The sequence below is a fragment of the Salmo trutta genome, chromosome 4 (assembly GCF_901001165.1).
Source record: "Salmo trutta chromosome 4, fSalTru1.1, whole genome shotgun sequence".
Taxonomy (NCBI): Eukaryota; Metazoa; Chordata; class Actinopteri; order Salmoniformes; family Salmonidae; genus Salmo; species Salmo trutta.
The window spans coordinates 19,188,345-19,206,176 of record NC_042960.1 but is presented as its reverse complement, the minus strand read 5'-3'; the positions used below and the strand labels follow the sequence as shown (position 1 = coordinate 19,206,176).

General features: G+C 43.8%; 1 protein-coding gene across 1 annotated transcript in view; it reads right to left on the bottom strand.

The window, feature by feature from the left end:
• LOC115191616 (F-box only protein 41-like) overlaps window positions 1-17,832 on the bottom strand; it is a 79,817-nt gene that overhangs the window by 41,714 nt on the left and 20,271 nt on the right. Inside the window, exon 3 of the mRNA XM_029749403.1 lies at window positions 7,433-7,649. Coding sequence (XP_029605263.1) covers window positions 7,433-7,649 — 217 coding nt within the window. The remainder of the gene's footprint in view (window positions 1-7,432; window positions 7,650-17,832) is intronic.

The window sequence follows — 17,832 nt, the reverse complement described above, 5'->3', positions numbered from 1 at the left end:
GACAATCAATACATCATAGTGGTACGTCCCTGTCATGTCCATCATGATCAAATGGTTAACATTTTTGTATTAACCCATCCACCACCACCCGAGGACATTTGTTTAGACAGACCATAAACAAACAGCTTACAGACGGTAGGCAATTAAGGTCACAGTTATGAAAACTGAGGACACTAAAGAGGCCTTTCTACGGACTCTGAAAAACACCAAAAGAAAGATGCCCAGGGTCCCTGCTCATCTGCGTGAATGTGCCTTAGGCATGCTGCAAGGAGGCATGAGGACTGCAGATGTGGCCAGGGCAATAAAATTGCAATGTCCGTACTGTGAGACGCCTAAGACAGCGCTACAGAGAGAGAGACAGGACGGACAGCTGATCGTCCTCACAGTGATAGACCACGTGTAACAACACTTGCACAGGATCGGTACATCCGAACGGCACGCCTGCGGGGCAGGTACAGGATGGCAACAACTGCCCGAGTTACACCAGGAACGCACAATCCCTCCATCAGTGCCCAGACTGTCTGCAATAGGCTGAGAGAGGCTGGACTGAGGGCTTGTAGGTGGGTTGTAAGGCAGGTCCTCACCAGACATCACCGGAAACAACATCGCCTATGGGCACAAACCCACCGTCGCTGGACAAGACAGGACTGGCAAAAAGTGCTCTTCACTGACGAGTCGCGGTTTTGTCTCACCAGGGGTGATGGTCAGATTCGCGTTTATTGTCGAAGGAATGAGCATTACACCGAGGCCTGTACTCTGGAACGGGATCGATTTGGAGGTGGAGCGTCCGTCATGGTCTGGGGCGGTGTGTCACAGCATCATCGGACTGAGTTTGTTGTCATTGCAGGCAATCTCAACGCTGCGCGTTACAGGGAAGACATCCTCCTCCCTCATGTGTTACCCTTCCTGCAGGCTCATCTTGACATGACCCTCCAGCAAGACAATGCCACCAGCCATACTGCTCGTTCTGTGCATGATTTCCTGCAAGATAGGAATGTCAGTGTTCTGCCATGGATCTCAATCCCATTGAGCACATCTGGGACCTGTTGGATCGGAGGGTGAGGACTAGGGCCATTCCCCCCAGAAATGTTGAGGAACTTGCAGGTGCATTGGTGGAAGAGCGGAGTAACATCTCACATCAAGGCCTGGCAAATCTGGTGCAGCCCATGAGGAGGAGATCCACTGCAGTACTTAATACAGCTGGTGGCCACACCAGACACTGACTGTTAGTTTTGATTTTGACCCCCCTTTGTTCAGGGACACATTATTCAATTTCTGTTAGTCACATGTCTGTGGAACTTGTTCAGTTTGTCTCAGTTGTTGGATCTTATGTTCACACAAATATTTACATGTTAAGTTTCCTGAAAATAAACACAGTTGACAGTGAGAGGATGTTTCCTTTTTTGCTAAATAAATAAAATATATACATACACACACACACACACATATATCTATAGAGAGATATCTATCCATCTATACAGTTGAAGTCAGAAGTTTACATACACCTTAGCAAAATACATTTGAACTCAGTTTTTTACAATTCCTGACATTTAATCCTAGTAAGGATTCCCTGTCTTAGGTCAGTTAGGATCACCACTTTATTTTAGGAATGTGAAGTGTCAGAATCAAAGTAGAGAGAATGATTTATTTCAGCTTTTATTTCTTTCATCACATTCCCAGTGGGTCAGAAGTTTACATACACTCAATTAGTATTTGGTAGTATCGCCTTTAAATTGTTTAACTTGGGTCAAACGTGTCGGGTAGCCTTCCACAAGCTTCCCACAATAAGTTGGGTGAATTTTGGCCCATTCCTCCTGACAGAGCTGGTGTAACTGAGTCAGGTTTGTAGGCCTCCTTGCTCCCACACGCTTTTTCAGTTCTGCCCACAAATGTTCTATTGATTGAGGTCAGGGCTTTGTGATGGCCACTCCAATACCTTGACATTGTTGTCCTTAAGCCATTTTGCCACAACTTTGGAAGTATGCTTGGGGTCATTGTCCATTTGGAAGACCCATTTGCGACCAAGCTTTAACTTCCTGACTGATGTCTTCAACATATCCATATAATTTTCTTTCCTCATGATGCCATCTATTTTGTGAAGTGCACCAGTCCCTCCTGCAGCAAAGCACCCCCACAACACCCGCTGCCACCCCTGTGCTTCACGGTTGGGATGGTATTCTTCGGCTTACAAGCCTCCCCCTTTATCCTCCAAACATAATGGTCATTTTGGCCAAACAGTTCTATTTTTGTTTCATCAGACCAGAGGACATTTCTCAAAAAAGTACGATCTTTGTCCCCATGTGCAGTTGCAAACCGTTGTGGGACTTTATGGCGGTTTTGGAGCAGTGGCTTCTTCCTTGCTGAGAGGCATTTCCGGTTATGTCGATATAGGACTAATTTTACTGTGGATATTAGATACTTTTGTACCAGTTTCCTCCAGCATCTTCACAAGCTCCTTTGCTGTTGTTCTGGGATTGATTGCGTTCAAAGTACGTTCATCTCTAGGAGACTTCCTAGAGCGGTATGACGGCTGCGTGGTCCCATGGTGTTTATACTTGCATACTACTGTTTGTACTGATGAACGTGGTACCTTCAGGCATTTGGAAATTGCTCCCAAGGATGAACCAGACTTGCGGAGGTCTATCATTTTGAGACCTGAGGTCTTGGGTGATTTCTTTTGATTTTCCCATGATGTCAAGCAAAGAGGCACTGAGTTTGAAGGTAGGCCTTGAAATACATCCACCGGTGCACCGCCAATTGACTCAAATTAATGTCAATTAGTCTATCAAAAGCTTCTAAAGCCATGTCATACATTTTCTGGAATTTTCCAAGCTGTTTAAAAAGGCACAGTCAACTTAGTGTAGGTCAACTTCTGACCCACTGGAATTGTGATAGTGAATTATAAGTGAAATAATCTGTAAACAATTGTTGGAAAAATTACTTGTGTCATGCACAAAGTAGATGTCCTAACCAACTTGCCAAAACTACTTGTTAACAAGAATTTTGTGGAGTGGTTGAAAAATGAGTTAATGACTCCAGCCTAAGTGTATGTAAACTTCTGACTTCAACTGTGTGTGTGTGTGTGTGTGTGTGTGTGTGTGTGTATGCATAGTCACTTTAACTATATACATACTACCTCAATTGGGCCGACCAACCAGTGCTCCCGCACATTGGCTAACCGGGCTGTCTGCATTGTGTCCCACCCACCACCTGCCAACCCCTCTTTTACACTACTGCTACTCTCTGTTCATCATATATGCATAGTCACTTTTACCATATCTACATGTACATACTACCTCAAATCAGCCTGACTAACCGGTGTCTGTATGTAGCCTCGCTACTTTTATAGCCTCGCTACTGTATATAGCCTGTCTTTTTACAGTTGTTTTATTTCTTTACCTACCCATTGTTCACCTAATACCTTTTTTGCACTGTTGGTTACAACCTGTAAGTAAGCATTTCACTGTAAGGTCTACACCTGTTGTTTTCGGCGCACGTGACAAATAAACTGATTTGATAGGTGGACAGATGATAGACAGACGGACAAATGAACACACACACACGGTACTTTTTATACAGCAATCACATAACACAATACCAAACAAACTCTTTAATCCCAACCCTCAGCCACTCTCAGCCCATCCCCCCTATCACCATACACCACACTCGTTTGGTTTCCATCATGATCAAATGTTAGCGTCATGTTCGACATGGGAGCAGAATCCCCCTCGTTCATCCTCTCTATCAACATTGGCTGTCCACCATTTTGAAATGACACTGTGTACAGTATGTCAACTTCACACAACGATACAATACCAGAGAGACCAATTAGTTAGCCAAACAAAGGACTAAAATTAGTGGGAGTGGATGCGTGACTTTTTTAAAGGCTTCACTTGATTAATTTTGAATTCCACGTTTAAATAACAAAAAGGAAAAAAGTAATTCTGCTATCATGAACAGCACTGACGAATGAAGAAAAAAATTGAAAATAACTTGAAAACGTCCAGTCTATAGCTTCAACTCACTTCTCACGCAACCACGTGCACACACACTTGAAAGAACTGCAAAGCTCCTGTATGTGAGTGCTGTCTGAGGTTTAGGGATAATTAACTGCAATTGGATGAGGCTCTGAAAACATGACAGCTAATTGGCTGACATTAAGGAAGTGTAATCGGAGCTATCTGAAAGTGTGTCTGCGTCCCAAAGGGCACCCTATTCTCTATATATTGCACTACTTTTGACCACCCTGGTCAGACAGTGTGAAAAGGGAGGGAGAGTTGGTAATCCCCCTCTTTTACACAAGGAACCGAAGATATTCAGGAGACTTTGGGCGTGGGCCTGCCACATTTCCCTTCATCTTCCTTCCCTCTTCCCCTCCCTTTATCTACCGTATAGGAACTCACGCTGTCTCCCATCCCTCTACTGAACTAAACCTCTATCCCGCCCAATACCTTCATCTACAGTACCACTGCCTTTTTACTCGCTCCCCTCTGTAGATTCCTTCTCCCCAACACTCTCGCTCTTTCTCCCTTCAAGCAAATTCCCTACAGGGGCTTCCCAAATATCTCAGATGTACTGAGGTGTGTGTGTGTCACGCACACACACACACACACACACACAGAAAACCCTGTCTGGGCCCAGCGCCAGTTGAAACAGACCAGGGAGGAAGCAGAGAGAGAAAGGAGGGGAAAGTGAGCAATGGCAGAGAGAGGGGCATCCCTGGATGGCCAATGTGCCGGTGTGCTGTATCTTTCTCGTGTCCGTAGCATGCCAAATGCCCTATAATATAATAGTATTCTAGCCATGGACACAAGAATGCTGAAAACAACGACTCATAAGCACAAGACAAACAAGATGACTACTGTGGATACAAATCAAGCCTCAAAAGCATCATAACACTGCTGCACATCACTGACTGTCTAACAGCCTCTTAACACAGATGAAGTGCAAGCCCTGTAAAATGTTGACGATGAGCACTAATGGAGACTGGGGGGGAGGGGGGGGGGGCCCTATTCCCTACAAAATGGCGCCCTATTCCCTATATAGTGCACTCGTTTTGACCAGGTCCATATGGCTCTGTTCAAAAGTAGGGAACAGGGTGCAATTTGGGACACACACCTAGCTCGGCTACATCGGGCTGGGTAATGAATGAGCTTGATGGGATGCAGGTTGTGCGTGGTAAATGGTGGGGAATTTTGGGCGGCGTGGGAAACGCATTCACTTAACTCTTGTCAACTGTGGGAGAGGTCAGAGATGGGAGAGATATGGGGGGGAAGAGTAGAATGTGGTATCTAAGATGAATCAGAGACCAACTACTGCGCTATCACCTGACCTGGACAACTTGAACAAGTAGAGCCACTGGTGTGTCTCCATGGAAACGATAGATGGCCAGTTTCTATCCATTTTCCTTCCATCCATTTCTCGCTAACAACACTTGGATAAAAAAAAAACACTTTAGATTTTGCGAATTGGAAATGTATCACAATGTTTACTTAGTTTTGGTCTATTAATATGGCGGCATATGGAACATCAATGCCTCCTCTGTATGGATGTTTTCTGCATGTAATCAATAACAATGCAATACTTTAGATTTCAGATCATATCTAAGGGCATGAGGAAATTCTGAAATGGCCCCACAGAATTCCCTCATGCCTCAAGGTTAACCCAGATATCAAGTGAGTCAGACACCACTGATTCCTGTAATCAAAATACTTGATCATTAGCTAAAAGCTATTTAGCATTTAAATTAAAGCCGGGTGCATCTCTATGCCAACACCAGTGATGACTAACACCTGGACAACCACTTATTACCTCTGAGGTAAACGAAGAAATAAAGTGGTGACATGACCAGCGGCCACACACACACACACACACACACCACACACACACACCTCCTCCTTCGCTGTCCAATTCTGCTATTCACAGTCCAGCGCTCTCCCATTCCGTTTAATAAATATTTAACACATTCCCTAATCAGCCCAGATCAAATTAAAATGCTCAATTGTGATGAGTCGACACGCATCAACACGCCCACCTTGCCTGTTTCTAATAGCCCAAGTGATAAGACGCACCCCATTCCCTACACGGCGCCCTACTTCTGACTAGGGCCCATAGAGCTCAGGTCAAAAGTAGTGCACTATGTAGGGAATAAGTTGCCATTTGGATCTCAGACATAGATATCCACATGCTAGGCTAGATTGTCTGTTTTCATGTCACTCCAAAATCATTCCAATTATACCAATATCACCCCCCCCCCAAAAAAAAATAATTTGGACTGGAACTAACATATGCAGTTGTAGAACCAATTATACAAGTGACTCATGTAATGTTGACTAATTATGCAAGGACTATATTAAGGAATGTACAACACGGGAGGGTGGTGGAAGCTTCATTGGGGAGGACGGGCTCGTGGTAATGGCTGGAGCGGAATGGTATCAAATACAGCAAACATGGTTTCCATGCGTTTGATGCCAGTCCATTCGCTCCGTTCCAGCCATTGTTATGCGCCGTCCTCCCCTCAGCAGCCTCCTGTGATGTACAACTGTTCAATTCGGTTAACACACACACAGCGCATGCACACACAGCGCATGCACACACAGCGCATGCACACACAGCGCATGCACACACAGCGCATGCACACACAGCGCATGCACACACAGCGCATGCACACACAGCACATGCACACCGTCTATTAATCAGATACTCAGTTTACTTGACCAAGCTCTATCTGGTTTATGCAAGTCCATCCTGGTTTTGTCCTGTGAGTCTACAGTGGCACAGTTCAATAGACTCAATGCCTATTCATTATTCAAAAGGTAAAAAGCTACTTTGACGAGTTGTCACTGTCATCTGTTCCCCCAGACAGCAATGGATTTGTTTTCCCCTATTGGTTGTCCTGTCAATGTAACAACAGGAAGTGTCTAATTTGTGGCGATGCCATTGGCCCTGGTCTAATTCTATGAAGATGCATCCTTCCTTTGTCACTTTGGAGTTATCAGGTGCGTCGACCACATTAGATTGCCCTTGATTATTTCACATCATGGAAGGGGAGTTTTTAAACAGCGACATTATCCACAGGGACATTATACCACTATCTGGCACAGATCTAGAATCAGCTTACCTTTCCAACCTTAACCATTAGGTTTACACATACAAATCTGACCTCACATCAGTATCTAGGTCAACTTTTTTCCCACTCCAGATCACCAGAAATAATCTAGGATCAGTTTACCTTTCCCAATTCTTAACCATTAGGCTCCCCTTACACAAATCTGACTTTTGTTTGTCTACTACACGGCCAACTTCCTCTCTCCACTCCAGATCACCTGGCATTTGTTGCCCCTTTTGGAGCCTGTCAGGCTACAGATCTAGAAATCAGCTTACCGTAACCGTTTGTGTAATCAAAAGCAAAACTGGTCTTGGATCAGCTCACCTGGCGTCCATTGTTGGAGCCCTTGTTGGAGCCGGGCAGGCTGCAGCGTCCCATGCTGCCGTTGGGCGTGGTCCCGCAGCTGCTGATGATCTGCAGCTGTTTCTCGGCGCGGTCTGCACGGTCCAGGAGCTCTTCGATGAACTGCTGCAGGCGCACCTTGGCGTTGGCCTCCCGCGCTGCCGTCTCCTGGAGGAACTGGTCTATCTGGGTTACCTCCCTGGTGAATCGGGAGGAGAGGAGACGGATAGTTACTGGTATGCATAAACACATAGGCTACGTCCCAAAAAGCACCGTATTTCCTTCACACACACACACACCAAAAATATAAACGCAACATGTAAAGTGTTGATCCCATGTTTCATGAGCTGAAATAAAAGATCCCAGAAATGTTACATACGCACAAAAAATGTATTTCTCTCATGTTTTGAGCACAAATTTCTTCGTATCCCTGTTAGTGAGCATTTCTCCTTTGCCAAGATAATCCATCCACCTGACAGGTGTGGCATATCAAGAAGCTGATTAAACAGCATGATCTTTACACAAGTACATCTTGTGCTGGGGACAATATAATGACACTCTAAAATGTGCAGTTTTGTCACACAACACAATGCCACAGATGTCTCAAGTTGAGGGAGTGTGCAATTGGCATGCTGACTGCAAGAATGTCCACTAGAGTTGTTTCCAGAGAATTGAACGTCCATTTCTCTACCTTTGTTTTAGAGAATTTGGCAGTATGTCCAACCGGCCTCACAACTGCAGACCACGTGTAAACCACGCCAGCCCAGGACCTCCACATCCAGCTTCTTCACCTTCGGCATCGCCTGAAACCAGCCAACCAGACAGCTGAAGAAACTGAGGAGTATTTCTGTCTTTAATAAAGCTCTTTTGTGGGAAAAACTTGTTCTGATTGGCTGGGCCCGGCTCCCCAGTGGGTGCACTCCTGCCCAGTCATGTGAAATCCATAGGTTAGGGCCTAATTAATTAATTAAAATTAACTGATTTCTTTATATGAACCGTAACTCAGTAAAATCGTTGAAATTGTGACATGCTGCGTTTATATTTTTGTTCAGTATAGTACACTAAATTTGACCAGAGCCATATAGGCTCAGCAGTCATGGACTGGTCTATTTGGGCCACGTCCCTGGTGGAGAGGTGAAAAGAGACACAGAATGGTTTGAGTGCACACACACACACAGACAGACCAACTCCCCTGTGTGTGTAACAGTAAAACCTCATGGCATTTAGATATCTGCACACTGATGAATGGTCCTGCAGTTTACTGGGAAACAATTAGCAATATTAACAGCAATATTAACTGCTATATTAACTGTTGCAGTTGCATTTAAGTAATAATGCCAGAGAAGCCGGTATTTGGAGGATATTGGTACGCAGTCGAGGGCCGGCAAACCCTGCCAATATATCCTCCAACCACCGGCTTCGAGGGTGTTATCACTTTTATACAACTGGTTACCAACAGATTTAAATAACAAGTCATTTGTTCTGTTGCCATTCTGCCTGGCAACGTTCTTATCCCTTGGTTGCTAGCTAGCCAACCATGGCTAACACAGTCACGTCAAACAGTGCAGACAGAATAACAGCAAAGTAGCTGCATTTGCGTTTAAGCTGTTTTCTAGTGACATTTATTTGTCGTGACATTTACAATGAGCTAATGAGCGATTCCGTCTGGCATAGAAAATGTGCTCTCTCGTCAGGACAATGTTCAGAGGAGCGAGCCAACTACACAGCTAACACAATCACTTCAAACTGAAGCTGGAATGACAGCAAACTGCAGTAGCTCTATTGATATTTATTTGTGGATATATCTCCATAAATATTATGCCGAGTTATGATTTCGGTTGGCTGAGATAAGACGTCTCGTCCTGACAGGTTAATCCTCAAATGGGACAGCGGAGATCAAATTTCAATATTGAAAAGGTCGGAGAGAGACAGCAAGGTTTATACAAATCTCTGCTGTTGCAAATGCTAGTCTAAAAGAAAGGGGACATGTCTAGATTACTTTTTACAGTGGAGATCAAGTTTATAAATTGCCTGGTTGGGCTGATGAGAGTGGATTACGTCATAGCCTTAGCCGGTGGTAACTTGTCGAATAGACACCAGCTGGAATGCGGTTTTAACCAATTAGCAACCAGGATTAGACCCACCCGTTGCATAATTCATGAATTTATAAACTGCAGGTTATTGGATGCGAGTACACTACATTTGCAACTAACTGGGCGACCTAACTCCCTGGGAACATATGGGAAGAATGTTTTTGTATGCCCCAAACCACCCAAACACACACACACACACACACACACTTCTGTTCAAATATTTTTTATTGAACACATATACAAGAATGGTGTATAGGTATAAAAGACAAGTTTACAGTTCTTATCTAAACATAAGAGAACAGACATTAACCAAAAGACCCAGAGTTCTGGGCACAAAACAAATATTACAAAACAAGACATACAAAACAAGGACAGCTAGAGAAAAAAAAAAAAAAAAAAAAGTTGATGTAGCCCCCCCCACTTATACCCCACTTTATCCCCCCTTATTCCACCCTATCCCCCTCCCAACTGCTCGGGTGGCGGGGCCAGCACACGCTGCCCAAAGGTAGACTACCGTATGACAATTGAGAGTGCGTTAGGTGCAAATTCACAGCGCCGCCTGGTCCAAGTAAGAGAGGAAAGGCTGCCAGATTTGATCAAATGTTGATAATTTATTGTTCAAAATATATCTAATTCTTTCTAAGTGTACAGTGTTTGCCAATTCGCTGAGCCATAATTTGGTAGAGGGCGCTTCCCTCTTTTTCCAAAACAACAAGATTAATTTTTTTGCCGAAATGAGACTGTAAGAGATGAGTTGTTTTTGGGAGTTGGTTAATCCGTTTAGGGAATCGGACACTCCCAGGATTATCAGAAGCGGGTCTGGGTCTATTGAAGTCTCCAGAACTTCAGAGAGGACCCCATAAATTCCACACCAATACCCATACAAGTTAGAGCATAGGGCAAAGCAGTGGAGTAGTGTACCCTGCTCAGCCTGACATTTATCACACATAGGGGATGTCCCAGGAAATATCCTATGCAGTTTGGTTTTGGAATAGTGTAATCTGTGTAATACCTTGAATTGTATGAGACGATGTCTGGAGTTAATGGAGCAGGTGTGGATATACACCAAGCTATCTTCCCAGTCTGCCACCGAAATGTCAGTCCCTAGTTCTTCCTCCCATTTTGCCTTAATGGCATCAGTAGAGGGTGCGCTAACAGATTGAAAAGCATCATATATACGAGATATCAGTTTGTCTGAGGTGGGGCATATTTTTATGCATCCGTCAAACGTGGAAGGTTTAGCATTCCCAAATGTTGGGAGGTATTTTCTAACATAGTCTCTAATCTGTAGGTATCTGAAAAAGTTACTTCTGGGAAGATTATAAGTTTCCCTCAGCGATTCAAAGGAAGCAAAGGTTCCCCCTATATATAAATCCCCTATGGTACTTATCCCCAGCTCTCCCCACCGCTCAAAGGTGTTGTCAAGGTTAGAGGGGGCAAAGGAGGGATTCCTGGCAACAGGAAGCATGAATGATATTGGTCTAAGATCAAAGTGGACTTTAATTTGCTTCCAGATTCGGACTGTGCTATGTATAATAGGATTGTTACGGTAAAGTGACATCTCCAGATTGACAGGTGACAAAATCACAGCACCAATAGAGAAGGGGTGGCACTCCTCTCGCTCCATACTAAGCCAGCTGGGTGGCGGGTGTGCGTCATCCAGCAGAAACGTAACAGCGCGGAGGTTAGCGGCCCAATAGTAAAATATAAAGTTTGGGAGAGACAATCCTCCTTCCATCTTGGATTTACAGAGGTGTTTTTTACCTATCCTGTGTGTTTTATAATCCCAGATGAAAGGATTGATAATAGAGTCCAGTTGTTTATGAAAGGATTTTGGTATGAATATTGGGATGTTCTGGTATAGGTAAAGCAGTTGTGGGAGGAAGACCATTTTAATGGCATTAATTCTTCCGAGCAGAGAAATTGGGAGAGTTCTCCAAAATTGTATGTTTGCCTTAAGTTTTTGCATCAGAGAGGGGAAATTCTCTTTAAATAGTAAGGAGTATTGTTTGGTAACTACAATTCCAAGGTAGGTAAATTTATCTGAAGATAGCTTAAGTGGAAGATGTTCTAGCCAGGAGGTGTTTTGCAACCGAATGGGCATTAATTCACTCTTGTTCCAATTTATTCTGTATCCCGAGAAGGTACCAAACAAATTAATCACCTCCAGAATAGCTGGAATACTATCTTGGGGTTCTGTTACATAGAGGAGAATGTCATCTGCGTATAGGGAAATCTTATTTAGAGTATGTTTAGTATTATAGCCGTGTATTGCTGCATGAGATCTGATCGCTTGAGCGAGAGGTTCAATAATTAGAGCGAAGAGCATAGGCGACAGCGCACAACCCTGCCTTGTCCCTCTGTGAAGGTTAAATCGGGGCGACAATGATTGGTTAGTGAGTATTCTCGCACAGGGGTTCCTATATAAAAGCTGGATCCACTTTATGAACCCATCTCCAATATTAAATTTCTGTAGGACCTTGAATAGATAGGGCCACTCAACTTGGTCAAAGGCCTTTTCAGCGTCAAGAGATATAACGGCTAGGTCCACGTTAGGTAACCTCTGAGAATATATAATGTTGAATAGGCGCCTGAGATTGAAGAATGAGTTTCTGTTAGGGATAAAGCCGGTCTGGTCTGAATGGACCAATTTGCCAATTAAAGTGCTCAGCCTGTTAGCCAAAGTTTTTGCTAAAATCTTTTGGTCTGTATTAAGGAGGGATATTGGTCTGTATGACCCTACCTCTTCCGGATCCTTACCCTTCTTATGTATAACTGTAATAAACGCCTCATCCAAAGTGGATGGGAGCACTCCATCCTCGTTGGCCTGAACCAACATTTTGTGTAGGTAGGGAGAGAGCATGTTGCTGAATGTTTTGTAGAATTCACTCGGGTATCCATCTGGGCCCGGGGTCTTGCCACTCTTTAGAGTTTTTATTGTTTCTGTAATTTCTTCAAGAGATATTTCCTTATTCAGGAAGTTGGAGTCTTCCTGGTTCAGGGCAGGAAGATTACAGTTCTCCAAAAAGTTTTGCATAATTAAGGGGTTAGGGTCCGCTTTAGATGTATATAAAGTCTCATAAAACTGACGGAATCTGTCATTTATGTCTTTGGGGGAAGAGAGTAATTCCCCAGATGCAGATTTAACTTTGTGAATCATACGGTCACTCACATTCTTACGAAGTTGTCTGGCGAGTAGTTTGTGTGGTTTGTCACCAAACTCAAAATATTTTTGCTTGGCATAGAGAAAAGATTTAGCAATTTTAGCAGAGAGGATCTGATTGTATTTAAATTTTAAAGACATCATTTTTTTATGTTTCTCCCTAGATGGGTGTCTAGCATTCTCCCTATCCAGTAAGTGAATTTGTCCCTCCAGTTCTACCAATTCTCTTCTGTTTTGCCTACTCCTGGCAGTCTGAAAGGAGATGATACAGCCTCTCAAATAAGCCTTCAGTGTTTCCCACAATAATGCTGGGGAAGTCTCTGTGTTGTCGTTGGTATCAAAGAAAAATGTAATTTGATCTTTAAGATGTTCACAGAATGTTGGTTCAGTGAGGAGCTGAGGATTCAACCTCCAGACCCTCTCGTTTGGTACGATGTCACCCAATCTCAGGGAGAAGGTGAGTGGACTGTGGTCAGAGATTATAATATCATGATACCTCACACTACAGGTATAGGGGAGTAGTTTAGCATCAACCAAAAAGTAATCAATTCGAGTATAAACATTGTGAACCTGAGAGTAAAAGGAGTATTCCCTACCCGTAGGGTTAGAGATCCTTCATATATCAAATAAGTTCGAATTTTTTATGTAGGTATTCAAGAATTCGCTTGAATAGGAGGTAGGGGTTCGCCGGGTAGAGGATCTATCCAAATATTGGTCTAGCACACAGTTGAGGTCTCCTCCAATGACCAGGTTAGTATGGGAGATATCTGGAATCAGGGCAAGGACTCTTTTGAAAAAAGAGGGGTTATCAATGTTTGGCCCATAGATATTTAGTAGAGTTACAGAAGTAGAGTGGATCTCTCCTATTACGATCACATAACGACCCTCTTTGGCCACAATAGTGGTTTTATGTTGAAAGGGAATTCCTTTCCGTACCAGAATCGCTGTGCCTCTCGTTTTGGCAGAGAAGTTAGAGTGATACACTTGCCCCACCCACTTACATTTAAGTCTGTTATGAGAACTGTTTTTCAGATGGGTTTCTTGCAAAAATATAATATCAGACGAGAGTGCTTTCAAGTAGGCTAGGACCTTGCCTCTCTTAATTGGTTCATTTAAACCCTTGACATTCCAGGAAGTGAATGTAAGCCCCGCCCTCCTCTCATTTGTAGTTCCTATGGTGGCCTGCATAGCATGTAAGTTACTAAAAAGGTAAGAAAGCGCACCAAACCATCCCGATCAGCATATGTAGCACCTACACCCGAGCAGTATCCAACCCACCCCTCCCCCCCTGCAAGCACCTTTACTCTCCACCCTATTCCCCTACTTTCCCCAACATTTACCCCTCCCATCAACCCACATTTAACAGGCATACACAAAAAGGAGAGAAAAAAACATGAAAATAAAAATAAACATTGTCTGGCCGATGCCAAAAAAGCACGGCGCGACCTCGAACAAGAGGTAAAACAAAAATAAAATCCCAACTATACGTTCACCTCTCATTATCCTAGAACTTCTACTAACATCTGAACTGAGGAGGCTCCCGCGAATAAAGTGTTCAATTAGCATCTAATAAACCTAAACAGAATAAGTTGCAACTTAAACATATTGTGCACTTAAGCTTCATGTTGGGTCAATCCCTGAGATAAGCAAGATATAGCATCACAAGATTACATTGCTAAGCAATGCCGGGCTAAACAATAAACCATCAGCAACCGACATAGACAGCAGTACAATTACATATTGTGGGTTAGGAGATGGGAACAAGGATTTTGATATATTGGACATACCCCCCAATCAAAAAAAAATAAAATAATAATAATAATAATAAAAAAAAGACATTTTTTTCCCTTCTAAATACATTTTTTTTAATTATCTTTTTAATAACTAAAAAAACAATAGTGAGATATATACATATACATACATATATACACATATATATACACATATATATACACATATATACATATACACATATACACATATATATACTTATAGAAATAAATATTTAAAAAAAAAATATATACAGACACACACACACACACACACACACACACACACACACACACACACATCTACATACACACCCCAGAATAGTAATCTACACTAATTTAAAATATACACATACCTAATACTAAAATGCTAAGAGAAAATAATAATAAAGTACACATAGTAATTATATGTACGCACACCTACACAGACACAAGCACCACGGAGGTCTGGTGGGAATCTAATCGTGAGAGCGGGCCAGGCTATGACAAAGGCAGAACAGCACAAAACATCAACTTGCTATCCAGGTGTCTGCCCCTTCCCAGCCATCACCCCCAGACCCCCGCAAGCAATAACTAACTGGTATGGTAATAGGAATAATGTAAGAATTGAAAAATAAATAACGAAACAAAACAAAAATGGGGGAACATAAGTATATCCATCCGAAAGTGTCAATGATCAGACCTGGAAGGCCTCCCAAACAGGCACCACCCCGAACCCAGTCGGAATTAAAGTGAAACTGACGTTAAATGAGAGCTCTAACCCCCCTCCATTGGTCAGCTCAGCGTGTTACATGTTCGGCAGGCCCTGTCGAGACCGTTTAGTACGGTTTCACCCGTTATGGTATAGTATGGGTTCGAGTCCATGAGCAGACCCTAACACACAATGACAAGGCACTCTAACCTGTACGGGGGATTGGCGTATATTCCCGGATAAACTTCTCTGCGTCCAAAACCGAGGAGAGCCAAATCTTCTCTCCGGAAGGCGGGGTAATTCTTAGTCTTGCAGGAAAGAGCAAGGCTGGGCGAAGATGGAGTTTGTAGAGTTTGGTCATGACATCTCTGTAACCGGCGCGGTGCTTTGCCACATCGGGCGCATAATCCTCGTAGACACGGAAGGGGTGCCCTTTATGTAACAGGTTGCCCCTCAATCGAGCCTCGCGCAGGATAAGATCCTTGGTCTTGAAACTGTGACAACAGATGATTACTGGGCGAGGACGTTGGCCCGGTCGAGGCACTGGGACAAGGGCGCCATGTGCACGGTCCAGTTGGGGATCTGAAGCCAAAACATCCGATCCCATTGCATCCTTCAATAGCTTGGCGAAGAAGTCGGAGGGGCGGGAGCCCGCCTCTATCCCCTCTGCCAGCCCTCTGGTCGACCTGGATCGGCCCTCCAGGTCGACCACTTTCACAGAAAGCCTCTGCACACTATCCTGCAATGACGTGCATAGCTTCTCCAACTCGTCGATCCTACCAGCGTTGAATTCAGAGGCTTTCTCAAGGTCCACAATACTCTGGCCCTGCGAGGCGACCGTTCGAATGGTGCTCTCAATTTTAGTGTCCAGTTCAGCAATAGTAGCCTTAAGATCCTCAGCTATAGCAACACGTAGTTCTCCCAGAGCGCGGGTAAGTTCTGTAAGTGTCACGTTGTTACCTGTGCCTTCTGCCATGTCTGTCTCGTTGTTTGGCGGGGAGTAGGCCTCTGAAGTGGATTTATTGTCCTTTGGTCGCTTATTACTCGGCATTTTCATATAGAAAGTTACAATATTGTATTAGAAAGAAACGTTTGTTGTAAAAAGTGCTATAAAGTAGGTTAAGTTAGATTATTTCGCAAAAAAGTTGCAGGAGCCTCTCACACACAGCCGTTCACTCCAACATGCTAGCTCCCGGTTCACACACACACACACACTTCTAAACGGGAGGACAGAAACCAGATGGTTAGGTGCACACATACCAGACCTGGGTCAAATACATAATGTAAAATACTGCACTTGATTTACAAAGGACCCAATAGAACACACAGTACAGTGGAGCTGGACATGAAGATTTGTGCCATCTTTAAACACAGACACACAGAAATGCAAGACAGTTGAACGTCACAGAATCTCCTGCTGAGGTGCCACAGACACATCTGGACTGTTAAATGCCATCGATACCCCCCCCGACCGTTCAACAAGGTGACCCATGGGTAGAATCATTTACTCCCACAATAGCATTATATGGACACTGATGAATCTAAGTATAGGATCATATCAAGTACCGTAAGTGGGACCTTCTGGAAACACACATACCAGGGGGTAATGTTGACCCTAAAAAAAACACACACACTCCTACACCAACACACAGGAGCTGACTGATTAATGCCATCGCACTCGCTGTCCCAGTTTTATACAGACATTAAAGTTTTATTTCCACACAGATACTGTATCACAGCTGAATCTTTTTCATATTTCGCTTCTCTTCTCACTGTCTTTTTTTCTCTCCCCCCACTTCTCACTCTCGCCTTTGTTTTTTTTATGCTTGTTTATGTGGACCTGCATTCTGCAATACTTCACTGGGGCTGGGAGTGAAACAAGCCATTTTCCCTTCCTTTTCTCTGTGGTGTGTGTGTCTGTGTGTGTGTGTGTGTGCATATACCACGTCTCTGTTCTTTTAAACACCAGCAGCCGCTCCTGTCCAAACAATATCCTCAGAAAATCCAAAACAAGACAAAGGTCCCACTACCGCTGGCTTGTCATTGGTTTTACGGGAGCAAAGTAACTACTGTCTGAAGGTTAACTTTGCATGCTCCAGTTATGAATGCATCCCAAATAGCACTTTATTCCCATAATAGTGCACTACTTTTGACCAGGGCCCACAGGGCTGAATAGGGTGCCATTTGGGATGCAGCTTTGCCTGCATTACCACCGCTATTGACAAGTGTTCCGTGAAACTGGTACATGGACAATAACGGTCATGTAAAACGTTCTAGAAAAAGGTGTGACGACCCTCCCACTCCGTCTGCCGAATTCTCTTTGTTCTCGTTTTCCTTATTAGGATGTCGGTGGGCGGAGCCAGGAGGGTCGTCAGCGAAATGGGACACACCTGGGCCCGGGTGTGTCCCCGGGGGTAAATACACCTTTCCCCCCAAACACCGAGGAGACTCTCCACGCAGACACACTGTTGTCTTCTGGTTGTGGCAATTTGGGGCTTTGTGTTCATTTGTTTTGGCACCTCTCAACACCCCTCATTATCACCATCTATGCACGCATCCACTCACTTACACAATCCATTGTTACTTGTATATAGTTGACTTAATAAATATATGTTTGTTATTTCTTCATCTCTGTGTTGTCTTCCTCATTCTTACGGCTATGAGCC